The sequence below is a fragment of the Piliocolobus tephrosceles genome, chromosome 20 (genome assembly GCF_002776525.5).
Source record: "Piliocolobus tephrosceles isolate RC106 chromosome 20, ASM277652v3, whole genome shotgun sequence".
NCBI lineage: Eukaryota > Metazoa > Chordata > Mammalia > Primates > Cercopithecidae > Piliocolobus > Piliocolobus tephrosceles.
Window position 1 is genome coordinate 8,388,543 of NC_045453.1, and position 24,714 is coordinate 8,413,256.

Genomic DNA, 24,714 nt, shown 5'->3' on the forward strand with positions numbered 1-24,714 from the left:
ACAAATGTGGAACACCATTAAGTCACCAACATACATATAATGGGAGCATTAAGAGGAGACAGAGAGTTGGGTGCAGTGGCTCACGCCTGTAATCCCAACACTTCAGGGAGACTGAGGCAGGTGGATCATTTGAGATCACAACTTCAAGACCAGCCTGGCCAACATGGTGAAACCCCATCTCTAAAATTAGCCAGGCATGATGATGTGTGCCTAAGTCCCAGCTACTCCAGAGGCTAAGGTGGGAGAATCACTTGAACCCAGGAGGCAGAGGTTGCAGTGAGCCAAGACTGTGCCATTGCACTCCAGCCTGGGCGACAAGAGCAAGACTCCATCTCAAAACAAAAACCAAAAAAGAAGGCAGGCTGGGTGCGGTAGCTCATCATGCCTGTAATCCCAGCACTTTGGGAGGCCAAGGCAGACAGATCACCTCAGGTCAGGAGTTCAAGACCAGCCTGACCAACATGGAGAAACCCTGTCTCTACTAAAAATACAAAATTAGCAGGGCATGGTGGCACATGCCTGCAGTCCCAGCTGTTCTGGAGGCTGAGGCAGGAGAATCGTTTGAACCTGGTAGGTGGAGGTTGCAATGAGCCAAGATGATGCCATTGTACTCCAGCCTGGGGCAACAAGAGCGAAACTCCATCTCAAAAAAAACAGAAGGCAAGAGAGAGAAAAGAAGAAAAAAAATGGCTGAATATCCCATACTACCATTACTTTTTTTTTTTTTTTTTTGCTCTTGTCGCCCAGGCTGGAGTACAATGACACGATCCTGGCTCATTGTGACTTCCACCTCTCAGGTTCGAGCAATTCTCCTGCCTCAGCCTCCCAAGTAGTTAGGATTACAAGTGCCCACCACCACGCCCAGCTAATTTTTGTATTTTCAGTAGAGACAGGGTTTCACCATGTTGGCCAGGCTGGTCTCGAACTCCTGACCTCAGGCCATCTGCCACCCACCTCGGCCTCCCAAAGTGCTGGGATTATAGGCATGAGCATGAGCCACTGTGCCTGGCCTTTTTTTTTTTTTTTTTGAGACAGAGTCTCACTCTGTCACCCAGACTGGAATGCAGCAGCGCAATCTCGGCTCACTGCAGCCTCCACCTCCCAGGCTCAGATGATTCTCCTGCTTCAGCCTCCTGAGTAGCTGGGATTACAGGCATGTGCTACCACACCAAGCTAATTTTTGTATTTTTAATAGAGATGGGACTTCACTATGTTGACCAGGCTTGTCTTGAACTCCTGTCCTCAGGTGATCTCCCTGCCTCGGCCTCCCAAAGTGCTGGGATTGCAGGCAAGAGCCACTGCGCCCAGCCTCATTACTTACTTTGTTGCCCCAAATTTTCAAGTCTTAACCATTAGGAGCTCCTTCAGGTTGGCTGTGTTCATTCTTTCATTAAGCCCTCATCCTTTTTTGAGCACTTCCTTACTCCTGCCCCACAAGATGCTCCAGATTTGACTTATATTTTCCCAGCCCTAGTCCTAGAATCAAACACTTCTCCAAGGAGTCCTCAATCCCTTTATTAAATAATGGTGTTTAGAAACCAAAATCTGGGCACCTGGTGTGCTCACACTGCTACTATGATGTTGTTGCTTCTAGGCCTTCTCAGCAGAGATAGCGAACATTAATAACATAATCCACATATATATACATAGATCTATATTTCTGTATCTTTCCATCTGTGTATATTTTAAAACATGAGTTTATACAGATACTTCTGATTCTGATCTAATATCACAGCATTCATTTAATCCCCTTTCCTTATTTGTAACTTCTTTCTCCAAGAAACCTGGTTCTCATTATCTACAATATAGTTTACTTATTCATGTATACCAGTATACACATTATGTAGTTTCAGAATTGCTAACACATACTTCTAACTAGGTTACAGCATTTATGTTCAGCTCTCTTTAGTTTAGTTGTTTTTTTGTTTTTGTTTTTAAGACAAGCTCTCTCCCTGTCATCCAGGCTGGAGTGCAGTGGCACAATCATGGCTCATTGCAGCCTCAACCTCCTAGGCTCAAGTGATCCTCCTGCCTCAGTCTCCCATGTAGCTGGATCCAAAGGTACATGCCACCACATCACACATTTTTCCTTTTTTTGAGATGTTGTCTCTCTCACTTACCCAGGTTGGAGTGCAGTGGCACTATCTTGGCTCACTGCAACCTTCTCCTCCCAGCTTTAAGCAATGCTCCTGCCTCAGCTTCCAAAACAGCTGGGACTACAGGCACATGCCATCATGCCCAGCAAATTTTTGTATTTTTAGTAGAGACGGGGTTCACCCTGTTGGCCAGGCTGGTCTCAAACTCCTGACCTCAGGCGATCCACCCAACTTAGGCAATCCACCTGCCTCAGCCTCCCAAAGTGCTGGCATTACAGGCATGAGCCACCACATCCAGCCACATCCAGTTAGTTTTTAAATTTTTTGTAGAGACTGAGTCTCACTTTGTTGCCTAGGCTGGTCTTGACCTCCTGGGCTCAAGTGATCCTCCTGTCTTGGCCTCCCAAAGTGCTGGGATTACAGGCATGAGCCACTGTACCAGGTCCATGTTTAGTTTTATAGAACCCTGTCAAATTACTGTTTTCCAGAGTTATTTGGTTTTGTTCTTCACTTCCTTCAATGTGGTTATATTGTTCATTTGTAGTACAGTGAGGGTCATTTGTTAGTGTTCATATTCCATGTGAGGTTTCCTCAACACTATGATTGGTTTTAATTTTTTGTCTATTGTGGGGGCATGTGAAACATTGCTATAGTTCTAAGAGTCAGGGGTATACAAAAAGATCTACTCTGAGAAGTGCCATTTTTGTCCTCATTCTCACAACCCTGACCCCTTTCCCCCTTTTGTTCCATCTCTTTGCCACTCACCCTCTTATATATATATATATATATATATATATATATATATATATATATATATATTTTTTTTTTTTTTTTGGAGATGAGTCTTGCTCTGTCGCCCCCCAGACTGGAGTGCAGTGGCACGATCTCAGCTCACTGCAACCTCCGCCTCCCAGGTTCAAGCGATTCTCCTGCCTCAGCCTCCCAAGTAGCTGGGACTACAAGCGTGCGCCACTACGCCCACCTAATTTTTGTATTTTTAGTAGAGATGGGGTTTCACCAAGTTGGTTGGCCAGGATGGTCTCGATCTCTTGACCTCGTGATCCACCCGCCTTGGCCTCCCAAAGTGCTGGGATTACACGCATGAGCCACAGTGACCGGCCCGGAGATATCTTTAAGAATACTTCAAGGCCCTGCTGAACTCAGTATGAAAACTGCATCAATGGACAAAGTTAGACAAAGGTATTTGGTAACGAGCCTTCTAAAGCCTGAGATTCAGCCCTGCTGTCATCCTAGAATTATACTCCCCGTTCTACAGGACTAGAACTATAAACGGGGGTCAGGAGACCAACTCCCAGTTCTGGTTCTGCCATGAGCATACTTTATAACCCTAGGGGATCTCCTTTGTGGCTAAGATTTCTCACCTGAAAAATGAAGAACTTGAACTCTGTGATCCCGAGGTTCCTCCCAAAGCCTTCCTTCTGTAGGTTTCGTGTACATTACCTTAGCTATAGTTGGAGGCATGCCAGGGCTATGGAGACTCACCTTTACAACATACACTCTGACCAGGAGCTTGATGGGCCGGTTCTGTGGGATCCCCCGGGAGATCTGGGGCTCAGAGAATGACACTGCCTCTGATTCAGGGTAAATGAGGAAGGAGCCCTGAGTTGGGGGGAGACAGAAAAGGCTCTGGTAAGAGAATCGTCCTTCTGAATCCCCACCTGGGCTCCCTGGTTCTGCTTTCCTTCCCTAAATGTACCTTGAACTTGCCCACAAGGTGTCCAGATCCTTCCTCTTCTCCACCTGCATCCTGGCCCCCTTGCCCTCGGTACAGAGGAAATACATACAGCCAGTCTTCAAAGTGGTTAAATTCTTCTTCCAGGGACCTGTTGTAGATCTAAAAGGCAAGGACTTCAGTGACAGCCCGATGTCCAGAATCCAAAGGAGACTTTCCTTTTCCCAGTACCCAGTCACCTTCAGGGTGGCAACTGCTTTTTTTCGGGACACAGTGCCTTTGACTTCAGCCTCACCCTGGTCTTGGGCCTCCCCAACCATAGAAATGAGGTTGACCCCATCTGGAAACAATAAAAATGCCCCAGTCAGAAATATCTGGGTAGGCAGAAGATGGGCAGATGGAACCAGAGCAAAAAGCCCAATCTCTTACCTGAATCTCCAGGATCATCCATTTCATCTTCATCAAGGTTGTGCTGAAATTAAAGAGCAGATCCAGAGATTCTTCTCCATCCCCTTCAACTCCTTAGCCTACCCCCTTTTCCAGGACACTTGGGAAGCCTTCATTCAAGTTTCTGCTGTGTATGCCACTTGCATTTTTAAAGCTCCAATTTATCATCCAGTCCTGCCCTGTCCAGGGTGGTCACCATCAACCACACATGGCTACTGAGCACTCAAAATGTGGCTAGTCTGAATTGTGATGTGCTGTAAGTGGCCAGGCTTGGTGGCTCATGCCTGGAATCCCAACACTTTGGGAGACTGAGGTGACTGCTTGAGGCCAGGAGTTCGAGATCAGGCTGAACAACACAGTGATAACCTGTCTCTATGAAATAAATGCCTTTTAATTTTTATTTATTTATTTTTGAGACAGGCTCTTGCTCTGTAGCTCAGGTTGGAGTGTGTTGGTGTGAACATGGCTCACTGCAGCCTCAACCTCCTAGGCTCAAGCGATCCTCCCACCTCAGCCTCTTGAGTCGCTGGGACCACCAGCATGCACAGCTACTTCTTTTCATATTTTTTTTTTTTTTTTTTTTTTTTTTTGAGACGAAGTCTTGTTCTGTTGCCCGGGCTTGAGTGCAGTGGCCAGATCTCAGCTCACTGCAAGCTCCGCCTCCCAGGTTCACGCCATTCTCCTGCCTCAGCCTCCCGAGTAGCTGGGACTATAGACGCCCGCCACCTCGCCCGGCTAGTTTTTTGTATTTTTTAGTAGAGACGGGGTTTCACCGTGTTGGCCAGGATGGTCTCGATCTTCTGACCTCGTGATCCGCCCGTCTCGGCCTCCCAAAGTGCTGGGATTACAGGCTTGAGCCACCGCGCCCGGCTCTTTTCATTTTTAATAGAGATGGTGTCTCACCGTGTTCCCCAGACTGTTCTCAAACTCCTTGGTTCAAGTGATCCTCCCACCTCAGCCTCCCAAAGTGCTGGGATTACGGGCATGAAACACCACACCCAGAAAAAAAAAAAAAAAGTTTTTAATGAGCTAAGCGTGATGGTATGTACTCATGGTCCTAGCTACTGGGGAGGCTGAGGTGGGAAGATGACTTGAACCAAGGAGTTTGAGACCAGTCTGGACAACAGATAAAGACCCCATCTCTAAAAATAAAAAGAAGGGGCCAGGCGCAGTGGCTCGTGCCTGTAATCCCAGTACTTTGGGAGGCTGAGGCGGGCAGATTACCTGAGGTCAGGAGTTTAAGACCAGCCTGGTCAACATGGTAAAACCCCATCTCTACTAAAAATACAAAAAAGTAGCCGAGTATAGTGGCGGGCGCCTGTAGTCTCAGTTACTCGGGAGGTTGAGGCAGGAGAATGGCATGAACCCAGGAGACGGAGCTTGCAGTGAGCTGAGATTGTGCCACTACACTCCAGCCTGGGTGACAGAGTAAGACTCTGTCTCAAAAAATAATAATAATAAAAAGAAAAAGATGTGCTATAAATATAAAATAAACACTGGATTTTTAAATACTTAGTACAAAAAACAAGACTGTAAAATATCTCAGAAATTTTATGATTACTTGTTGAAATTATTTTTTTTTTTTCTTTGAGACAGAGTCTTTGTCACCCAGGCTGGAGCACAATCTTGGCTCACTGTAACCTCCACCTCCCAGGTTCAAGCGATTCTCCTGCCTCAGCTTCCAGAGTAGCTGGGATTAACAGGTGCCCACCACCACGCCCGGCTAATTTTTGTATTTTTAGTAGAGACGGGGTTTCACGATGTTGGCCAGGCTGGTCTCGAACTCCTGACCTCAAGTGATCTGCCCGCCTCAGCCTCCCAAAGTGCTGGGATTACAGGTGTCAGCCACAGTGCCCAGCTTTGAAATATTTTGAATATATTACTAAAATTAATTTCACCTGTTTCCTTTTACTTTTTTGTTTTAGACCAAGTCTCGCTCTGTCGCCCAGGCTGGAGTGCGGTGGCTCAATCTCGGCTCACTGCAAGCTCCGCCTCCCGGGTCCGTGCCATTCTCCTGCCTCAGCCTCCTGAGTAGCTGGGACTACAGGCGCCCACCACCACGCCCGGCTAATATTTTTTGTATTTTTAGTAGAGATGGGGCTTTACATGTTGGCCAGGATGGTCTCAATCTCCTGATCTCGTGACCCACCCGCCTCAGCCTCCCAAAGTGCTGGGATTACAGGCGTGAGCCACCACGCCCGGCCTCTTTTACTTTTTTTAATGTGGCTACTACAGAAGTTAAAATTACGTATGTGGCTCGTATTATCTCTGTTGGACAACACAGCTCTAGATAATGGAGTTACTAATCCCCAGCTTGTGGAATTGTGAAGAAAAGAGGACTGTAATGAAGAGCTCTGAAAAACTGTAGAGCTCCACCTTCAATGAGATCATTCTTGTTTTTTGTTTGTTTTTTTGAGACGAAGTCTGCCACCCAGGCTGTTGTGCAGTGGCATGATCTCAGCTCACTGGAGCCTCTGCCTCCGGGTTCAAGCGATTCTCCTGCCTCAGCCTCCTGAGTAGCTGGGACTACAGGTGCACACTGCCATGCCTAGCTAAGATATCATTCTTTTTACCATTTACACCCCAGCCCCTCCCTGGGACCCTTCTCTGCTCCTACCTGCCCCTGGAGCTCCTGCAGCGACGCGTAGTACTTGGACCACCAGTCCAGCTCTTCCGGATCTGGAATGTCCTCCTCCAGTCCAGGGCCTTGATTCAGGAGGCCTCCTAGTGGGAGCTTCTTCAGAGGAGGCTGAGGAAGAACAGACTTTGTCCCTCTAACCCAGCACCATCCTAAGTACTGCTATCCCCCTCCCCATCTATCTCCTCTACCCCATCACCTTCAGGAGCTGTCTGGATATACCCACTTCAGCCAAGAAGGGATCCAGGGACTTCTGTCCTGGGAGGGGGAAAACGGCAGCATGAGGAGACTGGGTAAATAGAAGTCAGATTCCACACCCCATTGGAGGGCCCTCTGGAGCCATGTCCGCCAGGAACCAGAGGAGCTTTTGCCTGGTGGTCCTGAAGGAGAAGGTTCCTAACCTTGAGGTCCCTTGGGCATCATATCCCTTGTCTCCTCCATCTCTCCTTCCTCCTCAGGAGGATCCTCATGACCCCGAAATATAAATCGCAGCATGTGGGGGACAATGTGGGAACCCACAAGGACTGTACGACCAAAGGCCCGGCGCTCAATCACCAGGATGCTGAGTGGGGGCTGCAGGTAAGGCTGCTCCGGCAAGTCCTGGGGGTGGAAGAGAGGAACTGTGCCTTTGAAGACCTGGGGAAGAGGGAAAGGCAGCCACAGAGACAGGTAGGGAAAAAATATATCTAAACCTGCATTCTAAGCCTAGCTCTGCCATAGTCTCACTATGTCATCTCTGGTAAACCACTGCCTTCTCACCTTGTTTCCCAGCTAAAAAAGGGACACAGGCTGGGCGCAGTGGCTCATGCCTATAATCCCAGCACTTGGGGAGGCCAAGGAGGGTGGATCACGAGTTCAGGAGTTCGAGACCAGCCTGGCCAACGCAGTGGAACCCCGTCTCTACTAAAAATACAAAAATTAGCCAGGCGTGGTGGCAGGCACCTGTAATCCCAGCTACTTGGGAGACTGAGGCAGGAGAATTGTTTGAAACCAGAAGGCGGAGGTTGCAGTGAGCCAAGATCACACCACTGCACTGCAGTCTAGGAAAAAAAAGCAAAAAAAAAAAAAAAAAAAAAAAAAGGGACACAATACTGGATGCAAAAGACTATCGTAACTATCAAATGACATAATAGAAACATAAGTATTTTCGAGCCTACAAAGTGCTGTCAGAAGCTGGGTGTGGTGGCTCACGTCTGTAACCCCAGCACTTTGGGAGGCTGAGGAAGGCAGACTGCTTGAGCTCAGGAGTTTGAGACCAGTCTGGGCAACACGGCAAGACACCATCTGTACCAAAAATACAAAAATATAGTGGGGCATGGTGGTGCACACCTGTGGTCCCAGATACTCAGGAGGTTGATGTGAAAGGATCACTTGAGCCCAGGGGGCGGAGGTTGCAGTGAGCCAAGATTGTGCCACTGCACTCCAGCCTTGGTGACAGAGCAAAAGACCCATATATATACATACACACACGCATGCACACATATATTTTTTGGCTGGGCATGGTGGCTGACACCTGTAATCCCAGCACTTTGGGAGGTCAAGGCAGGTAGATCATTTGAGGTCAGGGGTTCGAGACCAGCCTGGCCAAGATGATGAAACCCTGTCTCTACTAAAAATACAAAAAAAATTAGCTGTGTGTGGTAATGGATGCCTGTAATCCCAGCTACTTGGGAGGCTGAGGCAGCTTGAACCTGGGAGGCACAGGTTGCAGTGAGCTGAGATCGCACCACTCCAGCCTAGGCGGCAGAGTGAGACTCTGTCTTAAAATATGTATTATGGTTTATTTTATTTTATGGTTAAAGGCCATATATATATGGAATTCCGTATCTATCAATGGATCCTAAGGGAAACAATTTTACTACTGTATTGATGGGTTTATTTTATGTATTTGTAGATATATACATATATACACATATATGTGACAATTTTAGCACAAAAGAGAGAGGAAGAATAGAGCTATATCACAGAAAAGTTTGTATATTTTACTGGAATTAAATTAGTATTAATCTGAAGTAGACTGTGAAATAGTAGTATGCATATTGTAATCCCTAGAGCAACTACTAAGTAAAAATCAACAAATTAAAGTAGCACACTAATATCAAAATATAATAAACATCTATTTAACACAAAAGAAAGCAGTAAAAGAGAAACAATAAATACACAAGACATAGAAAACAAAGAGCAAAATGGCAGATGTAAATTCAACCAATAATATCAATCATAGCATCAAATGTGATCATATTAAATACCAATCAAAAGACAGAGATTGTCAATTGGATTTAAAAAAGAGATGCAACTCCAAGCTAAGAGATACTTTTTAGATTCAAAGACACATAAAGGATGAAGTATAGGAAAAAATGTATCATGCAAATAGTAACCAGAGAGCTGGAGTAGTTTACCACCAGAGAAAACAGACTTTAATACAAAAAATATTACCAGAGACAAAGAGCTATTTTATAATGGTAAAAAGGTTGATTCATCTAGAAGATATAACAAACATATATGCACCTAACAACAGAGCCTCAAAGTACAAAAACAAAAAAGTAATAGAATTGAAGAGAGAAATACACAATTCATTAGTAATAGTTGGAGATTTCAATACCCTATTCTCAATGATGGATAGACAGAAACTAATCAAGGAGGCTTGTTCAAGAGGTCTGAGTAACAGTAACGCCTAGAGAACTCCACAAGTCCATGAATTAATCCAGGAATCAGCAAACTGCAGCCCACAGACAGAGTCTGGCCTGCTGTCAGTTTTTGTAAATATTCATTTACAATTATCTATGGCTGTTTTCATGCTCCGATGGCAGAGTTGAGTAGTTGCAGCAGACTGGATGGCCCTCAAAGCCTAAAATATTTACTATTTGGGCCATTATAGAGAGTTGGCTGACCCTTGGATCATCTAAGATAACCAGCTAGAAAATCACCATCCACTGCCCTCTTTCATAATTCTGCCCCCCTTGTCCCCTAACCCATGGCCTCACCACTGTCAGATGCCTGACAAGCTCAGTGAAATTGGGGCTCTCACGGTAGCTGGCCAGGACCTCAGACTCCACACGTTGCCCAGCCATCTCCAGTACAACCTGGGGCTGCTCCACCTCGAACAGATGCACACGACCAAGGCCCCTAAGACCCCAGAACAGCACCTGGGGTCAGGATGTGGTAGATTCAGGGGCCTGCACCAGACAAACGGGAACCCAGATGTGGGGGAACAAGGGGGCTTTGAGTGCCTGGTGCTACCTCAACACGGAACTCCCTGAGCACTGGGCACACATTGGGTGGAAGGGACAGGCGTCCAGAATGGGGCTCGACCAGGGGTGCCAGATCCTGGGGCTCCACATCACTGGGCACTGAGGGCTGTAGGAGAGAAACAGACGGCAAAGAGGAATCAGGCCAAAGGAGGAAAAGCCTAGGTGTGGGGAGGGGATATGGAGAGGTGCTGGTGAAGTATAAATGCTCGGGAACCAACCAAGGTTGAACTGGTGGAAGGGAGGGGGTCTCGGGAAGCAGCTTCGTGCAGGAAGGGAGCAGGGTGTCTGAGGCACGCAGGATGGCCCAACAAGGTGAACCTAGCACGTGAATACTTGTAACGTTCCTTGGGGTCAAGCGGTCCAATGAGGTGACCTCAGGACAAACCTATAGTCTGTGTTCTCTGGGGATAAGAGACCTGGAGGCTGGTCCTGGGACACACTCATGTTTTATATTCCCTGGGGCTGGATGGCCTGATGGACTAACAAGTTGGGCTGACAGCCTGTGCTAGCCATGCCAGGGCATACTGACCTCAAGTCGGCCACTGTAGTCCAGTTCAATGAGTTCAAAGACAGCAATGAGCTCTCCGGCTGCCCGGGGTCCCTTCCTCAGGGGGAAGAACTGAAGCTCTGGGCGTTGGTATGGGTCCTCCATCAGCTTTACCCTCGGGGCAGCCAGTGCCCTGCCCAGGAATACAGGGGGGCCCTAGGGGGATCAGGGCAGTGAAGACAAAGGGGAAGAAGCTCAGGAGCCAGGGAAGGTAGGCATCAAGGGGGAAACTCATGGCCGGGAACCCAGGGAGGGCCCAGGCCACACTCACAAACTTATTGTGGTCAAAGACATTGATGATCACTAACGGAGGCTCCTCCTGCAGGTGCTCCCTCCTCCCGTCCACGATCAACTGCTCAAATACCAGGAGTTCATCCCACAGAGGGCTCAGCGTCTGCTCCAGGACCTTGGGGGCCATACAGAGAAGCGGGTAGCAGCAGATATCAGGAGAAGGCTCCCAACACACATGCCATGTGAGCACCTCTGCTCTGAAGGAATACTTCAAGTAAATGCTAGTCACAAGAAGAGTGAGATGTGAGAAGATTAAAGCATCTTCAGATGGTGTTGCAGCCGGCCCCTCCTAGCCCTGCCTACCCATTGCAATTGGCTGCCCTCAGAGTCCAGGCCTAAAGTCAACCCCAGAAAACGACTCCTCACTGCTGAGACCTCCAGTTCTACATCACCTGCTAAGTTAGGGCCATCTAGTACCCCATCCTGATACCCTGCTCTGCAAACCCAGGGTGGGAAGAGAGGGGCCTTGGGGGAAAGCTCAGACCCACCCTAACTTGCCTTCTGGGTCCCTTCCACCCACATGTCATCCCAGCCCTCACCCGTGTGGTCTGGCACTGGGTAGAGATGAGGACTCGAGCAAAGGGGTCCGAGAGGCCACTGTCGTCTGCTGCCAGCACACCTCGGGCCTGGTACAAGTGAGCCCGGAGTTGAAAGTAGCTAAAGTCTGGGGTGAGGGGCAAGGAAGGTGTCATGTTTGCTCAGGGGAACCACTGAAGTCCCCTGACTGAGCCCCACACCTTGGGCAGAGATCGAGGTGGGCCTTATACCTGCCCTGCCCACCCTCTGCACTCACCGTCCCGGTGTAGGCTGGAGGGCAGCCCAACCAAGGGCTCAGGCAGCAAATCCGGGGGCAACTCAGAGGTGCAGGCCTTGGCTTGCTTGCCCAGGCCGAGCCACAGGAAGAGCTCCAGCTTGGCACAGACTTCACCAGGGGCTGCCCCGGGTGCCTGCATGTGAAGAAGGCATGTCAGGGCCCCAATGCCTCCTCTCATGACCCCAGCTAGACCTAGCAATCCTGCTTCCCCAGGGCACACCTCCACTGCACATCATTACACCATGCCAAACTCCCAGTCCACTCCCTACCTACCCAGCCTTACCCTCTTTCTGCCCTCCACCCTACGCCATGACCCTCGTGCTCTCACTCCCTACACGTCTTGCCCTAACACTGCCACTTCCTGTACCCCACACCCCCTAACTACACTCTGAGCTCTGCTCTCCCACCTTTGTCCCCTCTACCCTCCACACATTTACATTCCCCATCCCCAACCCCAAGGGTCACAGCTTCTCCCTGCTAGAGACCCTTTTCGGTATCTTTTCCAGGGACACCTCATTTAGAAATCTTTGGCCCGCAAACCAACTACACTTTTTTTTTTTTTTTTTTTTTTTTTAAGATGGAGTCTCACTCTGTTGTCAGGCTGGAGTGCAATGGCATGATCTCTGCTCACTGCAACCTCTACCTCCTGTGTTCAAGCGATTCTCCTGCCTCAGCCGCCCTAGTAGCTGGAATGACAGGTATACACCACCACGCCCACCTAATTTTTGTATTTTTACTGGAGATGGGGTTTCACCATGTTGGCCAGGCTGGTCTCCAACTCCTGACCTCAGGTGATCCGCCTGCCTCAGCCTCCCAAAGTGCTGGGACTACAGGCATGAGCCACTACCCCCGGCCAGACCAGCCACACTTGTAAGGGGTGAGACACACTCTCCGGTTTTGAGTATGCTGCCTATCTCTCAGGGCCTAGTCAGCAAAATGGCCTGTGCAGTCCCAGAGTTGGGAAGATTTGGGGTTTATCTGATTTCAAAGCTGCCCCAGGAAAAGGCACAATCCCTTTCTGGCGTTTTGGACAATGGGAAAGCGTTCAGGGGCCCCTAGTTGGGAAGCACAGGCCTCTACCCAAGGCCTATCCTACCCCTGCCCTGTAAGCTCCACTCCACTTCTCCTGGCCCCTCACCTGCAAGCCCCCTCACCGTGAGCATTAGACTCTGGATCTTCCCACAGTCCCGACCCCGTTCCTCCTCGACCACAGAGAACAGCACATCCTGGGCAGGGATTCGGGTCCAGGCCACGCGGCGCCGCCCGCTGAACATCCAGACCAGCACGTCGGGGAGGGGTGGCTGGGGCTGTGGGTGGAGAACTGGTCACGGAGGTGGATCAGGAGCCGACCCCTCCTGCTCTCACAGCTTGAACTGAATGGACCAAATGGCCACTCCAGCTCTGATCTCCCCAAGACAGGGTCTCACTCTGTCGCCCAGGCATGAGTGCAGTGACACGATCACGGCTCACGGCAGCTTGACCACCCAGCCTCAAGCATCCCTCCCACCTCAGCCTCTCAAGCAGCTGGGACTACAGGCACACGCCACCATGCCTGGCTAATTATTTTTTGTAGAGATGGGGTTTGGCCATGTTGCCTAGGCTCGTCTCAAACTCCTGAGCTTAAGAGATCCTCCTGCCTTGGCTTCCCGAAGTGCTGAGATTACAGGCATGAGCTACCACACTTAGCTTTTTTTTTTTTTTTTTAATTGTGGAAAACTACTTATAAAATTGACCATCATCCTAAGCATTTTTAAATGTACCATTCAGGGGCATGAAATATATTCACATTATTATGGAACCATCCCCATCATTCACCCCACGTTTTTCATCTTGCAGAACAGAAACTCTGCCCATTAAATCATACTTCACCGTTCCCCACTCTCCATTCCAGCCCCTGGCAGCTGCCATTCTTCTTTCTGTGTTTGGATTTGACTATAACAAGTCCTCATATGAGTGGAATCATACAGTGCGTGCCCCTGTGCCTGGCCCAGTTCACTAGGCATAATGTCCTCAAGGCTCATGCACATGGTAGCTGGTGCCAACCTTGTCTCTTCACCTTTCCCTCCTCCCCAGTCTAATCTTCCCCGATGTGCACAGTGTGCACATGTGGTGCCCATCACATCAGCCAAATACCTAGGCTGGTGACACTCTTCTCCTCCAACATCCAATCACCCAGTCCTGGCAGTTTCCCCCTTCTCTCCCTTCCTCCCTGCCCTACTTCAAGACCATCTGCTTTTTTTTTTTTTTTTTTCTGTAGCCCAGGCTAGAGTGCAGTGGCACAGTCATGGCTTACTGCAGGCTCAACATCCTGGGCCCAAGCGATCCTCCCACCTCAGCCTCCCAAATCGCTGGCACTACAGGCACACACCACCATGCCTGGAGATGTTTTCATTGTTCAATTTTTTTGTAGAGATAGGGTCACACTATGTTGTCCAGGCTGGTCTCAAACTCCTGGACTTAAGCGATCCTCCCGCCTCAGCCTCCCAAAGTGGTGAGATTATAGATGTGAGCCACCTAGCCCACCTGAGAGACCATCCACTATTGGCTAGGCAATTGTGACAGGCTCCTAAGCAGTCTTCCTGCCTTGAGTCCTCCCTTCCTACCCACTCTGCCATGGCTGGCTGACTGACTGCTCACTATCCTCTGGGTATCAGCTGCAATGTTGTCTTTGCAGAGAAGACTTGCCTGACCACCTTACCCAAGCAGGTTCTCCTCCACCCCGTCAGCCTCTGTAACCTCTTTCTTACCAATTCCTGTAGATCACAATTAGTTTTCATATTCATTTACAGATGTATAGTCTGTCTCCCTAGAACATAAGACTCAAAAGGGCAAGGAATATAAGAGGGGCTGACCCCCAGGGCCTAATACAGAGCCTGGCACACAGGAGGACTTGAGATATAATTGAGAGGCCAGGCGTGGTGGCTGAGGATGGGCATAGTGGCTCACGCCTGTAGTCTTAGCACTTTGGGAGGCTGAGGCAGGCAGATCACGAGGTCAGGAGATCGAGACCATCCTGGCTAACACGGTGAAACCCTGTCTCTACTAAAAATACAAAAGATTAGCTGGGCATGGTGGCGGATCATGTCACTGCACTCCAGCCTGGGCAACAGAGCGAGACTCCGTCTCAAAAAAAAAAAAAAAAAACCCACTGGGACTGATCAAATGAGGCACCTAAAATTTGTATACTGCAGATTCAGGCATGGGTTCCATAAAGGAACAACACCGAGAGGGTGCCCGTCGCAGCATCCAGTTCATCTTAAGATTTTCAACAATTGGCTGGGTGCGGTGGCTCACGCCTATAATCCCAGCACTTTGGGAGGCTGAGGCAGGCGGATCACCTGAGGTCAGGAGTTCAAGAACAGCCTGGCCGCAGGTGAAACCCTATCTCTACTAAAAATACAAAAATTAGCTGGGCATGGTGGTACGTGCCTATAAATCCCAGCTACTCAGGAGGCTGAGGCAGGAGAATCACTTGAACCTGGGAGGTGGACGTTAGAGTGAGCCGAGATCGCACCACTACACTCCAGCCTGGGCAAAAGAGCAAGACTCTGTCAGAAAAAAAAAAAGAATTTCAACAATGAGTCATGCAAAAAATGTTCTGGTTTATTAAAAATACAAAAAGAAAATTTTAAACCCATTTCCTGTTGGCCTTGAGAATACTCTTGTCTGCAATCCTAATGTAACATCATATATACTTCTGCTACATTAGGATTAGAGACAAGCTCTGTTTAGAAATAACTCCAAGTAAGGTTTTTATATTTTATTTTCATATTGAAAATCAGTCATATTTGCTTTTGCCTCAAAGAGCAAGTTTATGTAAAATTAAATGAGTGCTGGCAGTGAGCTGCATTTTTTTTCTCGAAACGGGAAATGGGATTTTTTTTTTTTTTTTAGATGGAATCTTACTGTCACCCAGGCTGGAGGAATGCAGTTGCACAATCTCAGCTCACTGAAACCTCTACTTCTCATGTTCAAGCGATTCTCTGGCCTCGGCTTCCTGAATAGCTGGGATTACAGACATATACCACCACACCCAGCTTTTTGTGTTTTTAATAGACTGGGGGTTTCACCTTGTTGGCCAGGCTGGTCTTCAATTCCTGACCTCAAGTGACTTGCCTGCCTCATCCTCCCAAAGTGCTGGGATTATAGGTGTGAGCCACCACACTAAGACATTTTTTTAAAGTTTGAAGGGCCCTGAGTTGTAATAAAGCAATACTCTGCCTTTGTGAGCTCTGATACTGTAAGCATCGTTTTTCTGTTTTGCTTTTTTGTTTTTTTTTTTGAGACAGAATCTCCTTCTGTCACCCAGGCTGAAGTGCAGTGGCATGATCTCAGGCTCACTGCAACCTCCACCTTCCGGGTTCAAGCTATTCTCCTGCCTTAGCTTCCAGAGTAGCTGGAACTGCAGGTGCTGGCCACCACGCCTGGCTATTTTTTTATATTTTAGTAGAGATGGGGTTTCACCATGCTGGCCAGCCTGGTCTCGAACTCCTGACCTCAGGTGATTCCACCCACCTCGGCTTTCCAAAGTGCTGGGATTATAGGCGTGAGCCACTGTGCCGGCCAATATATTATATTAAAGAAAGTATCTTGGCTGGGCGCGGTGGCTCAAGCCTGTAATCCCAGCACTTTGGGAGGCCGAGATGGGCGGATCACGAGGTCAGGAGATCCAGACCATCCTGGCTAACACGGTGAAACCCCGTCTCTACTAAAAAATACAAAAAAACTAGCCGGGCAAGGTGGTGGGCGCCTGTAGTCCCAGCTACTGGGGAGACTGAGGCAGGAGAATGGCGTGAACCCGGGAGGCGGAGCTTGCAGTCAGCCGAGATCGTGCTGCTGCACTCCAGCCTGGGCGACAGAGAGAGACTCTGTCTCAAAAAAAAAAAAAAAAAGAAAATATCTTTAAATGAACACACATAAAACAAGGTTTTGTACTGATCAGTTGACAAAAAATTGTGACCATCGCCCACTGGGAACCTAACCCTGTATTTCTCTGGGGGCAGTGATTCAATATTTGCTAATTCAGTACTTGCAGCAACTTTATAGACTATGACGACCACCAGTAACAAGAATTGACTCTATATATGGCATGATTTCATTGTATTAAAATCTAGAACAGGCAAAATTATAATAAAAAATATTTAAAAAAACAGTAGTTATCTCTAGGGGTGTGAATGGAGACTGGGAAGGAACAAAGGAACAACTCTGGGTGAAAGTAGTATTCTAGATCTTGATAGGGATTTGGGTTACACAGATACATATATTTGCCAAAATTCAGCAAATGTGTAGCTAAGATTTGTACACTTGGTCAGACATGCTGACTCATGCCTGTAATCCCAGCACTTTGGGAGGCCGAGGTGGCCAGATCGTGTGAGTCTAGGAGTTCAAGACCAGCCAGGCCAACATGGCAAAATACATCTCTACTAAAAATACAAAAATTAGCAGGCATGGTGGCCCACGCCTGTAATCCCAGCTACTCAGGAGGCTGAGGCAGAAGAATTACTTGAGCTTAGGGGCAGAAGTTGCAGTGAGCTAAGGTCTTGCCACCACACTCTAGCCTAAGTGACAGAGTGAGACTCTGTCTTAAAAATATATATGTATTTGTACACTTCATTGTATGTAAATTGTACATCAGAGGAAAACACTGTAATTTTTTTTTTTTAAATCAGTAGAGGGCCGGGCGTGGTGGCTCTCGCTTATAATCCCAGCACTTTGGGAGGCCGAGGCAGGTGGATCACGAGGTCAGGAGTTTGAGACAAACCTGGCCAACACAGTGAAACCCCGTCTCTACTAAAATACTAAAATTAGCTGGGCATGGCGGCAGGCACCTGTAATCCCAGCTACTCGGGAAGCTGAGGCAGGAGAATCTCTTGAACCCAGGAGGCGGAGGTTGCAGTGAGCCGAGATTGCACCACTGCACTCCAGCCTGGGCAACAGAGCGAGACTCCATCTCAAAAAAAAAAAAATCAGTGGAGGGGTGCACTATTCGTTGGATGTAGAAACCCTCACTCCTGGCCTGGCACAGTGGCTCACATCTGTAATCCAAGTACTTTGGGAGGCCGAGGCGGGTGGATCACCTGAGGTCAGGAGTTTGAGACCAACCTGACCAATATGGTGAAACCTCATTACTACTAAAAATACAAAAATTAGCCAGATGTGGTGGCACATGACTGTAATCCCAGGTACTCATGAAACTGAGGCAGGAGAATCACTTGAACCTGGGAGGCAGATGTTGCAGTGAGCCAAGATTGCACCACCACACTCCAACCTGGGCGACAGAGCCAGACTGTGTCTCAACAACAACAAAAAGACTTACACCCTAACAACAAAAATAACCTAAATAAATTATAAAATTATGCACACACACACACGTGGGGGTATATATACACATACATATATATACACACACACTTATGTATACACACATATATACACATACATATATACACACATATATATATACATATATATACACACACATATACATATATATATAATTTTTTGGATACAGGATTTCTCTCTTTCACCCAGGCTGGAGTGCAGTGGCACGATTATGGCTTACTGCAGCCTCAAACCCTGAGGCCCAAGCAATCCTCCCTCCTCAGCCTCCCAAGTAGCTGGGACTACAGGTGCTTGCCACCACGCCTCGTTAGTTTTATTTTTTTGTAGAGATGGGGGTCTCCCTATGTTGCCCAGACTAAAAATCGTATTTTAAAAAACACATCAGAGAAGTGGGGATTCAAAGAAACCTGTACCAACTAAACTCCAGAAAATGACGAGTTCTTCATAGTCAAGGAGAGACCTCCAGCTGCTACTCCCACTTCTGGCAGAACAGCAGTAGTAAAAAGGAACATCAGAAATGGGGACAAGGAGAAACTCCCCACTTTTAAGAGACTTTTAATGACTATGTGTGAGGTAGCATGCCAGATGAGAATCCCAGGGACCACAGCCACAAAGTATGTCTTTCTATACCTTCCAACTCTTTTCTATGGATCTTCACCTAGAGCTAAGGAGCGGTATGCAGAAAGCTGGGAACAGGGAAGGAGAGCTGAGATCTTTCTGAGGCATGTAAGGTTTCTTGAAAGCGCAGAGTAGGCCAGGCACGGTGGCTCACGCCTCTAACCCCAGCACTTTGGGAGGCTGAGGCAGGTGGATCTCTTGAGATCAAGAGTTCGAGACCAGCCTGACCAACATGGTGAAACTCCATCTCTACTTAAAAAAAAAAAAAAAGCCAGGCATAGTGGCACATGCCTGTTATCCCAGCTGCTTGGGAGGCTGAGGCAGAAGAATTGCTTGAACCCAGGAAGTGGAGGTTGCAGTGAGCTGAGATCATGACATTTCACTCTAGCCTGGGCAACAAGAGCAAAACTCCGTCTCAAAAAAAGTGCAAAGTAACCACCCTAAGAAGGAGGTGGTAGGGAAGAGAATTAAAAAACTCAGAAGTGGCCCTCTGGGATTTCATCTTTTGAAGGCTGAGGGTGAGATAGAAGGGCTGAGAGAAACCTCTTCCACTAGGCTTTCAGCTATCAGATGCTACAGGCTCAGCTGGAGAGACAAGAGGACCCCTCTGATGCATTCTAGACTTTTACAATGTAAGGTGGGGACCCCCCAGAGGTCAGGGGAGGAAAAGCAGGACTAACAAGGTGCAGAGGAAAGGAAGCAGACTCAAAAAGCATAGAGAATGCCCCAGCAACCCAAAAACCTGGTTGGTGGTTTGTAAAGCAGGGAGAGCTTACCCAGGGTTGGAGAACTGGCAGTTTGGGTGTGAAAGAGAAACAGATTTCTGGAATCTTGCCAGTTCTCAATCCTAAACCTGGATGAAAGGACAATCCTGATCCTTCAAAAAACATCTGAAGCCCAAAGTGAACTGAACCAAACCAAATTCACAACTCAGCCCATTTCAAATACAAAGCATAATGACTCGGTCCTCACTCTAGAGAGTGAGGCCTAGTGTAAGAAAAGAAATGCCATTTCCTGGACATATATATTATTTTAGTCACTAATGTTCTTTTATACAAAAATCCAGGCATATGATAAAAAAAATTACGGGACAGAGTTAAAGCAAAAAGCCGGGCGTGGTGGCTCACACCTGTAATTCCAGCACTTTAGGAGGCTGAGGTGGGCGGATCACTAGGTCAGGAGATTGAGACCATCCTGGCTAACACGATGAAACTCCATCTCTACTAAAAATACAAAAAAAATTAGCCAGGTGCCTGTAGTCCCAGCTACTCGGGAGGCTGAGGCAGGAGAATGGCTCGAACCCTGGAGGTGGAGCTTGCAGTGAGCAGAGATTGAGCCACTGCACTCCAGCCTGGGTGACAGAGAGAGACTCCATCTCAAAAAAAAAAAAAAACTCATGCTCAAGAGGAAATAATCAATAGAAGCAGACACATAGATAACCCAGATGTTGGAATAATTAGACAACAATTATTAAAATAACTGACAGAAATCTAAATGATTTAGTGAGGAAAGTACACAAGAATTAAAAGATGGGTGATTTCAGCAAACAGTTGAAAACTGGAACCAAATGAAAATAGAAATTTTAAATACATCAGGCAAACAGTTCTACAATAGTTGGAGTCTTCAGTATATACCACTTACAATAGCAGATGGAACATTTACACAGAATATTATTAAGGAAATAAACTTAAAACAATACTAACCAACTATACCTAGAAGACACATACAAAATACTTCATCATAACAGCAGAATACACATTCTTCTCAAGCACCCATGGAACATTCTTCAGTATAGATCATATGTTAAATCACAAAACAGTAAATTTAAAAAGACTAGGCTGGCCGGGTGTGGTGGCTCACACCTGTAATCAGGCAGAGGTGCGGGGAGCTGAGATTGTGCCACTGCACTCCAGCCTGGTGACAGAGAGAGACTGCATCACGCACACACACACACACACACAAACACAAATATCTAAAATCAGAGATGAAAGGGAGGACATTACTAGCAACCTTACAGAAATAAAAAGGATTATAAGACAATACCATGAACAAGTATAAAATAGCAAATTAGATTATCTAAAATGAAGTTATAAAATTTGACTCAGCAGTCAAAAACTTCCCCAAAAAAGTCCAAGACCGGATGCCTTCACTGGTGAATTCTACCAAACATTTGAAGATTTATGCCAATCCTTTTCAAACTCTTCCAAAAAATAGAAGAGTGAGGAACACTTCCTAACTCCTTCTATGAAGCCAGCTTTACCTTGATATCATAGATTTAAAAATCACAAGAAAAGACATCAAATCATTACATGCTGGGCGTGGTTGACTCACGCCTGTAATCCCAGCACTTTGGGAGGCAGAGGCAGGGAGGATCCCTTGAGCCCTGGGAGTTTGCAACCAGCCTGGGCAACACAGGAAGACCCCATCTCTACTTTTTAAGTATTTTTTTTTTAATTAAAAAGAAAAATTACAAAGCAATATCCCTTATAAATACACAAATGCAAAAGTCTTGAACCAAATCCAACGACATATTAAAAAAATGGATATACACCATTGTTAAAAGGAATTCATCTCATGAATGCAAGGATAGTTCAACCTAAGGAAAATCAGTGTAATACACCACAGTAACAGAATAAAAAAGAAAAAAAAAAAAACATGCTCATCTTAATAGATGCAGAAAAAACGTTTGATAAAATGTAACACTCTTTCACAATAAAAACACTCACAAAACTAGGAATAGAAGAGAACTTCCTCAACCTGATAAAGGGCATTTATGAAAAACACTGCTAACATCAAACTTAAAAGTTAAAGAATGAAAGCTTTCCCCTTAGAATCAGAAACAAAGCAAGAAAATTACAACTTTGGCTAGGTGTGGTGGCTCACACCTGTAATCCCAGCACTTTGGAATGCTGAGGCAGGAGAATCACTTGAACCCAGGAGGCAGAATAAAATTACAATTTCAGAGAAACTATATATCTTGTATCGCCATTGTGAGCTTGACAGCTTGCAGCAAGACTCCACCTCCAATTTTTTTTTTAAGATAGAGTCTCTCTGTCACCCAGGCTGGAGTGCAGTGGTATAATCTGAGACCTGTCCTGAGACCAAAAAGTTTGAGAACCACTGCCATAGAAAAGCACCAGGACGTGTACAAAAATGGTCTTGGAAGCACTGTTTCTTTTTTTTGAGACGGAGTCTCGCTCTGTCGCCCAGGCTGGAGTGCAGTGGCCGGATCTCAGCTCACTGCAAGCTCCGCCTCCTGGGTTTACACCATTCTCCTGCCTCAGCCTCCCGAGTAGCTGGGACTACAGGCGCCCGCCACCTCACCCGGCTAGTTTTTTTCATTCAGTTCCACTTTGTATTTTTTTAGTAGAGACGGGGTTTCACCGTGTTAGCCAGGATGGTCTCGATCTCCTGACCTCGTGATCCGCCCGTCTTGGCCTCCCAAAGTGCTGGAATTACAGGCTTGAGCCACCGTGCCCGGCCTAGAAGCACTGTTTCTAATCACCACCCATTGGGAACATCTCACATACCCATCAACAGCACAATGGATCAGTACATTAGAGTATATTTATTTTATTTTTATTTGTTTATTTATCATTTTTATTTATTTATTTTTTTGAGACAGTCTCCCACTCTTGCCCAGGCTGGAGTGCAGTGGTGCCATCTCGGCTCACTGCAAGCTCCACCTCCCAGATTCACGCCATTCTCCTGCCTCAGCCTCCTGAGTAGCTGGGACTACTGGCGCCTGCCACCATGCCCGGCTAATGTTTTGTATTTTTAGTAGAGATGGCATTTCACCCTCTTAGCCAGGATGGTCTCGATCTCCCGACCTTGTGATCCACCTGCCTCAGCCTCCCAAAGTGCTGGGATTACAGGAGTGAGCCACTGCGCCCAGCCTATTTTTATTTTGAGACAGAGTCTTGCTCCATCACCCAGGCTGGAGTGCAGTGGCCCAATCTCAGCTCTCTGCAGCCTCCACCTCTCAGGATCAAGCAATTCTCCCTGCCTCAGCCTCCTAAGTAGCTGGGATTACAGGTACCATGCCTGGCTAATTTTTGTATTTTTAGTAGAGATGGCGTTTCGCCAGGTTGGTCTCCATCTCTTGATCTCGTGATCCTCCCGCCTCAGCCTCCCAAAGTGCTGGGATATAGGCATGAGCCACTGTGCCGGGCCACACTGTAGTATACGATATGTCATATGGCAATGAAAATTGAAAAATTACAGCTACATGCAATGATGTGGATAAATCTCATGCACATATTTAAAAAGCAAAATAACATAAAATATGAAAAACAGCAACACAGAACTACATTATTTCAGAATGCACATTTATACCATGAAAATTTTTTATTTGTATTTATTTTTGAGACAGGGTCTCACTCTGTCACCCAGGATGGAGTGCAGTGGCACAATCACAGTTCATTGTAGCTTAAACCTCCCAGGCTCAAGCAATCCTCCTACCTCAGCCTCCTGAGTAGTTGGGACTACAGGCGTGCGCCACCACACCTGGCTAATTTTGTTTTTTTGTTTTTTGAGGAGATGAGGCCTCACTGTTTTGCCCAGCTTGGTGTTAAACTCCTGGGCTCAGGTGATCCTCTCACTTTGGAGGATCCCACAGTGTTGGGATTACAGGCATCAGCCACTGTGTCTGGCCACAAAAAATTTTATTTGCCAGGCGCAGTGGCTCATGCCTGTTATCCCAGCACTTTGGGAGGCTGAGGTGGATCAGCTGAGGTCAGGAGTTCAAGACTAGCCTGGCCAACATGGCAAAACCCTGTCTCTAATAAAAACAGAAAAAAAAATTAGCCGGGTGTGGTGGCATGTTCCTGTAATCCCAGCTACTCAGGAAGCTGAGGTAGGAGAATTGCTTGAACCCAGGAGGCGGGTTCAAAGTAAAATTTTTTTATTTTACTTTATTTTATTTTATTTTTTTGAGACGGAGTCTCGCTCTGTTGCCCAGGCTGGAGTGCAGTGGCTGGATCTCAGCTCACTGCAAGCTCCGCCTCCCGGGTTCACGCCATTCTCCTGCCTCAGCCTCCGGAGTAGCTGGGACTACAGGTGCCCGCCACCTCGCCCGGCTAGATTTTTGTATTTTTTTAGTAGAGATGGGGTTTCACCATGTTAGCCAGGATGGTCTCGATCTCCTGACCTCGTGATCCGCCCGTCTCGGCCTCCCAAAGAAATTTTTTTATTTTTTTAAGACGGAGTCTCACTCTGTTGCCCAGGCTGGGGTGCAGTGGCCTGATCTTGGCTCACTGCAACCTCTACCTCCCGGGTTCAAGCAACTCTCCTGCCTCAGCCTCCCAAGCAGCTGGGATTACAGGTGCACGCCACCACGCCCGGCTAATTTTTCTTTTTCTTTTTTTTTTTTGTAGAGACAGGATTTTGCCACATTGGCCAGGCTGGTTTGAACTCCTGACCTCAGATTAGGTGATCTGCCCACCTTGGCCTCCCGAAGTGCTGGGATTATAGGCATGAGCCACTGCACCTGGACTCATAAAAAAATCGTAAATGTCAGATGACAAAAGGAGGCTTTCAACACAATTTTTTCTTTGAGACAGAGTCTCACTCTGTTTCCCAGGCTGGGATGCAGGGGTGCCAACTTAGCTCACTGTAACCTCGACTGCCTGAGCTCAAGCAACCCTCCCACCTCAGCCTCCGGAGTAGCTGGGACTCTAGGTGTGCACCACCACAGCCAGCTAATTTTTGTAGAGACAGGGTCTCACCTTGCTGCCCAAGCTGGTCTCAAACTCCTGCGCTCAAGTGATCCTCCTGCCTCAGCCTCCCAAAGTGCTACAATTATAGGGTGAGCCACCACCCATAATTTTAAAAGCAATTTTGCACCATCATTTAAGATAATGTTAAATGTTCAGTGGCTCACACATGTAATCCCAGCACTTTGGGAGGCTGAGGTGGGCGGATTGAGATCAGTTCGAGACCAGCCTGAACAACATAGTGAAACCTCATCTCTACTAAG

At 47.3% G+C, this 24,714-nt stretch overlaps 1 protein-coding gene across 1 annotated transcript in view; it reads right to left on the reverse strand.

Moving 5' to 3' along the window:
- Positions 1 to 24,714, reverse strand: part of LOC111548251 (fer-1-like protein 4) — a 52,931-nt gene that overhangs the window by 15,377 nt on the left and 12,840 nt on the right. The window contains 14 exon segments of the mRNA XM_023220636.1: positions 3,600 to 3,716; positions 3,814 to 3,951; positions 4,029 to 4,129; positions 4,219 to 4,261; positions 6,854 to 6,985; positions 7,074 to 7,132; positions 7,276 to 7,510; positions 9,859 to 10,020; positions 10,115 to 10,231; positions 10,655 to 10,828; positions 10,944 to 11,078; positions 11,503 to 11,627; positions 11,757 to 11,910; positions 12,932 to 13,084. Coding sequence (XP_023076404.1) covers positions 3,600 to 3,716; positions 3,814 to 3,951; positions 4,029 to 4,129; positions 4,219 to 4,261; positions 6,854 to 6,985; positions 7,074 to 7,132; positions 7,276 to 7,510; positions 9,859 to 10,020; positions 10,115 to 10,231; positions 10,655 to 10,828; positions 10,944 to 11,078; positions 11,503 to 11,627; positions 11,757 to 11,910; positions 12,932 to 13,084 — 1,845 coding nt within the window.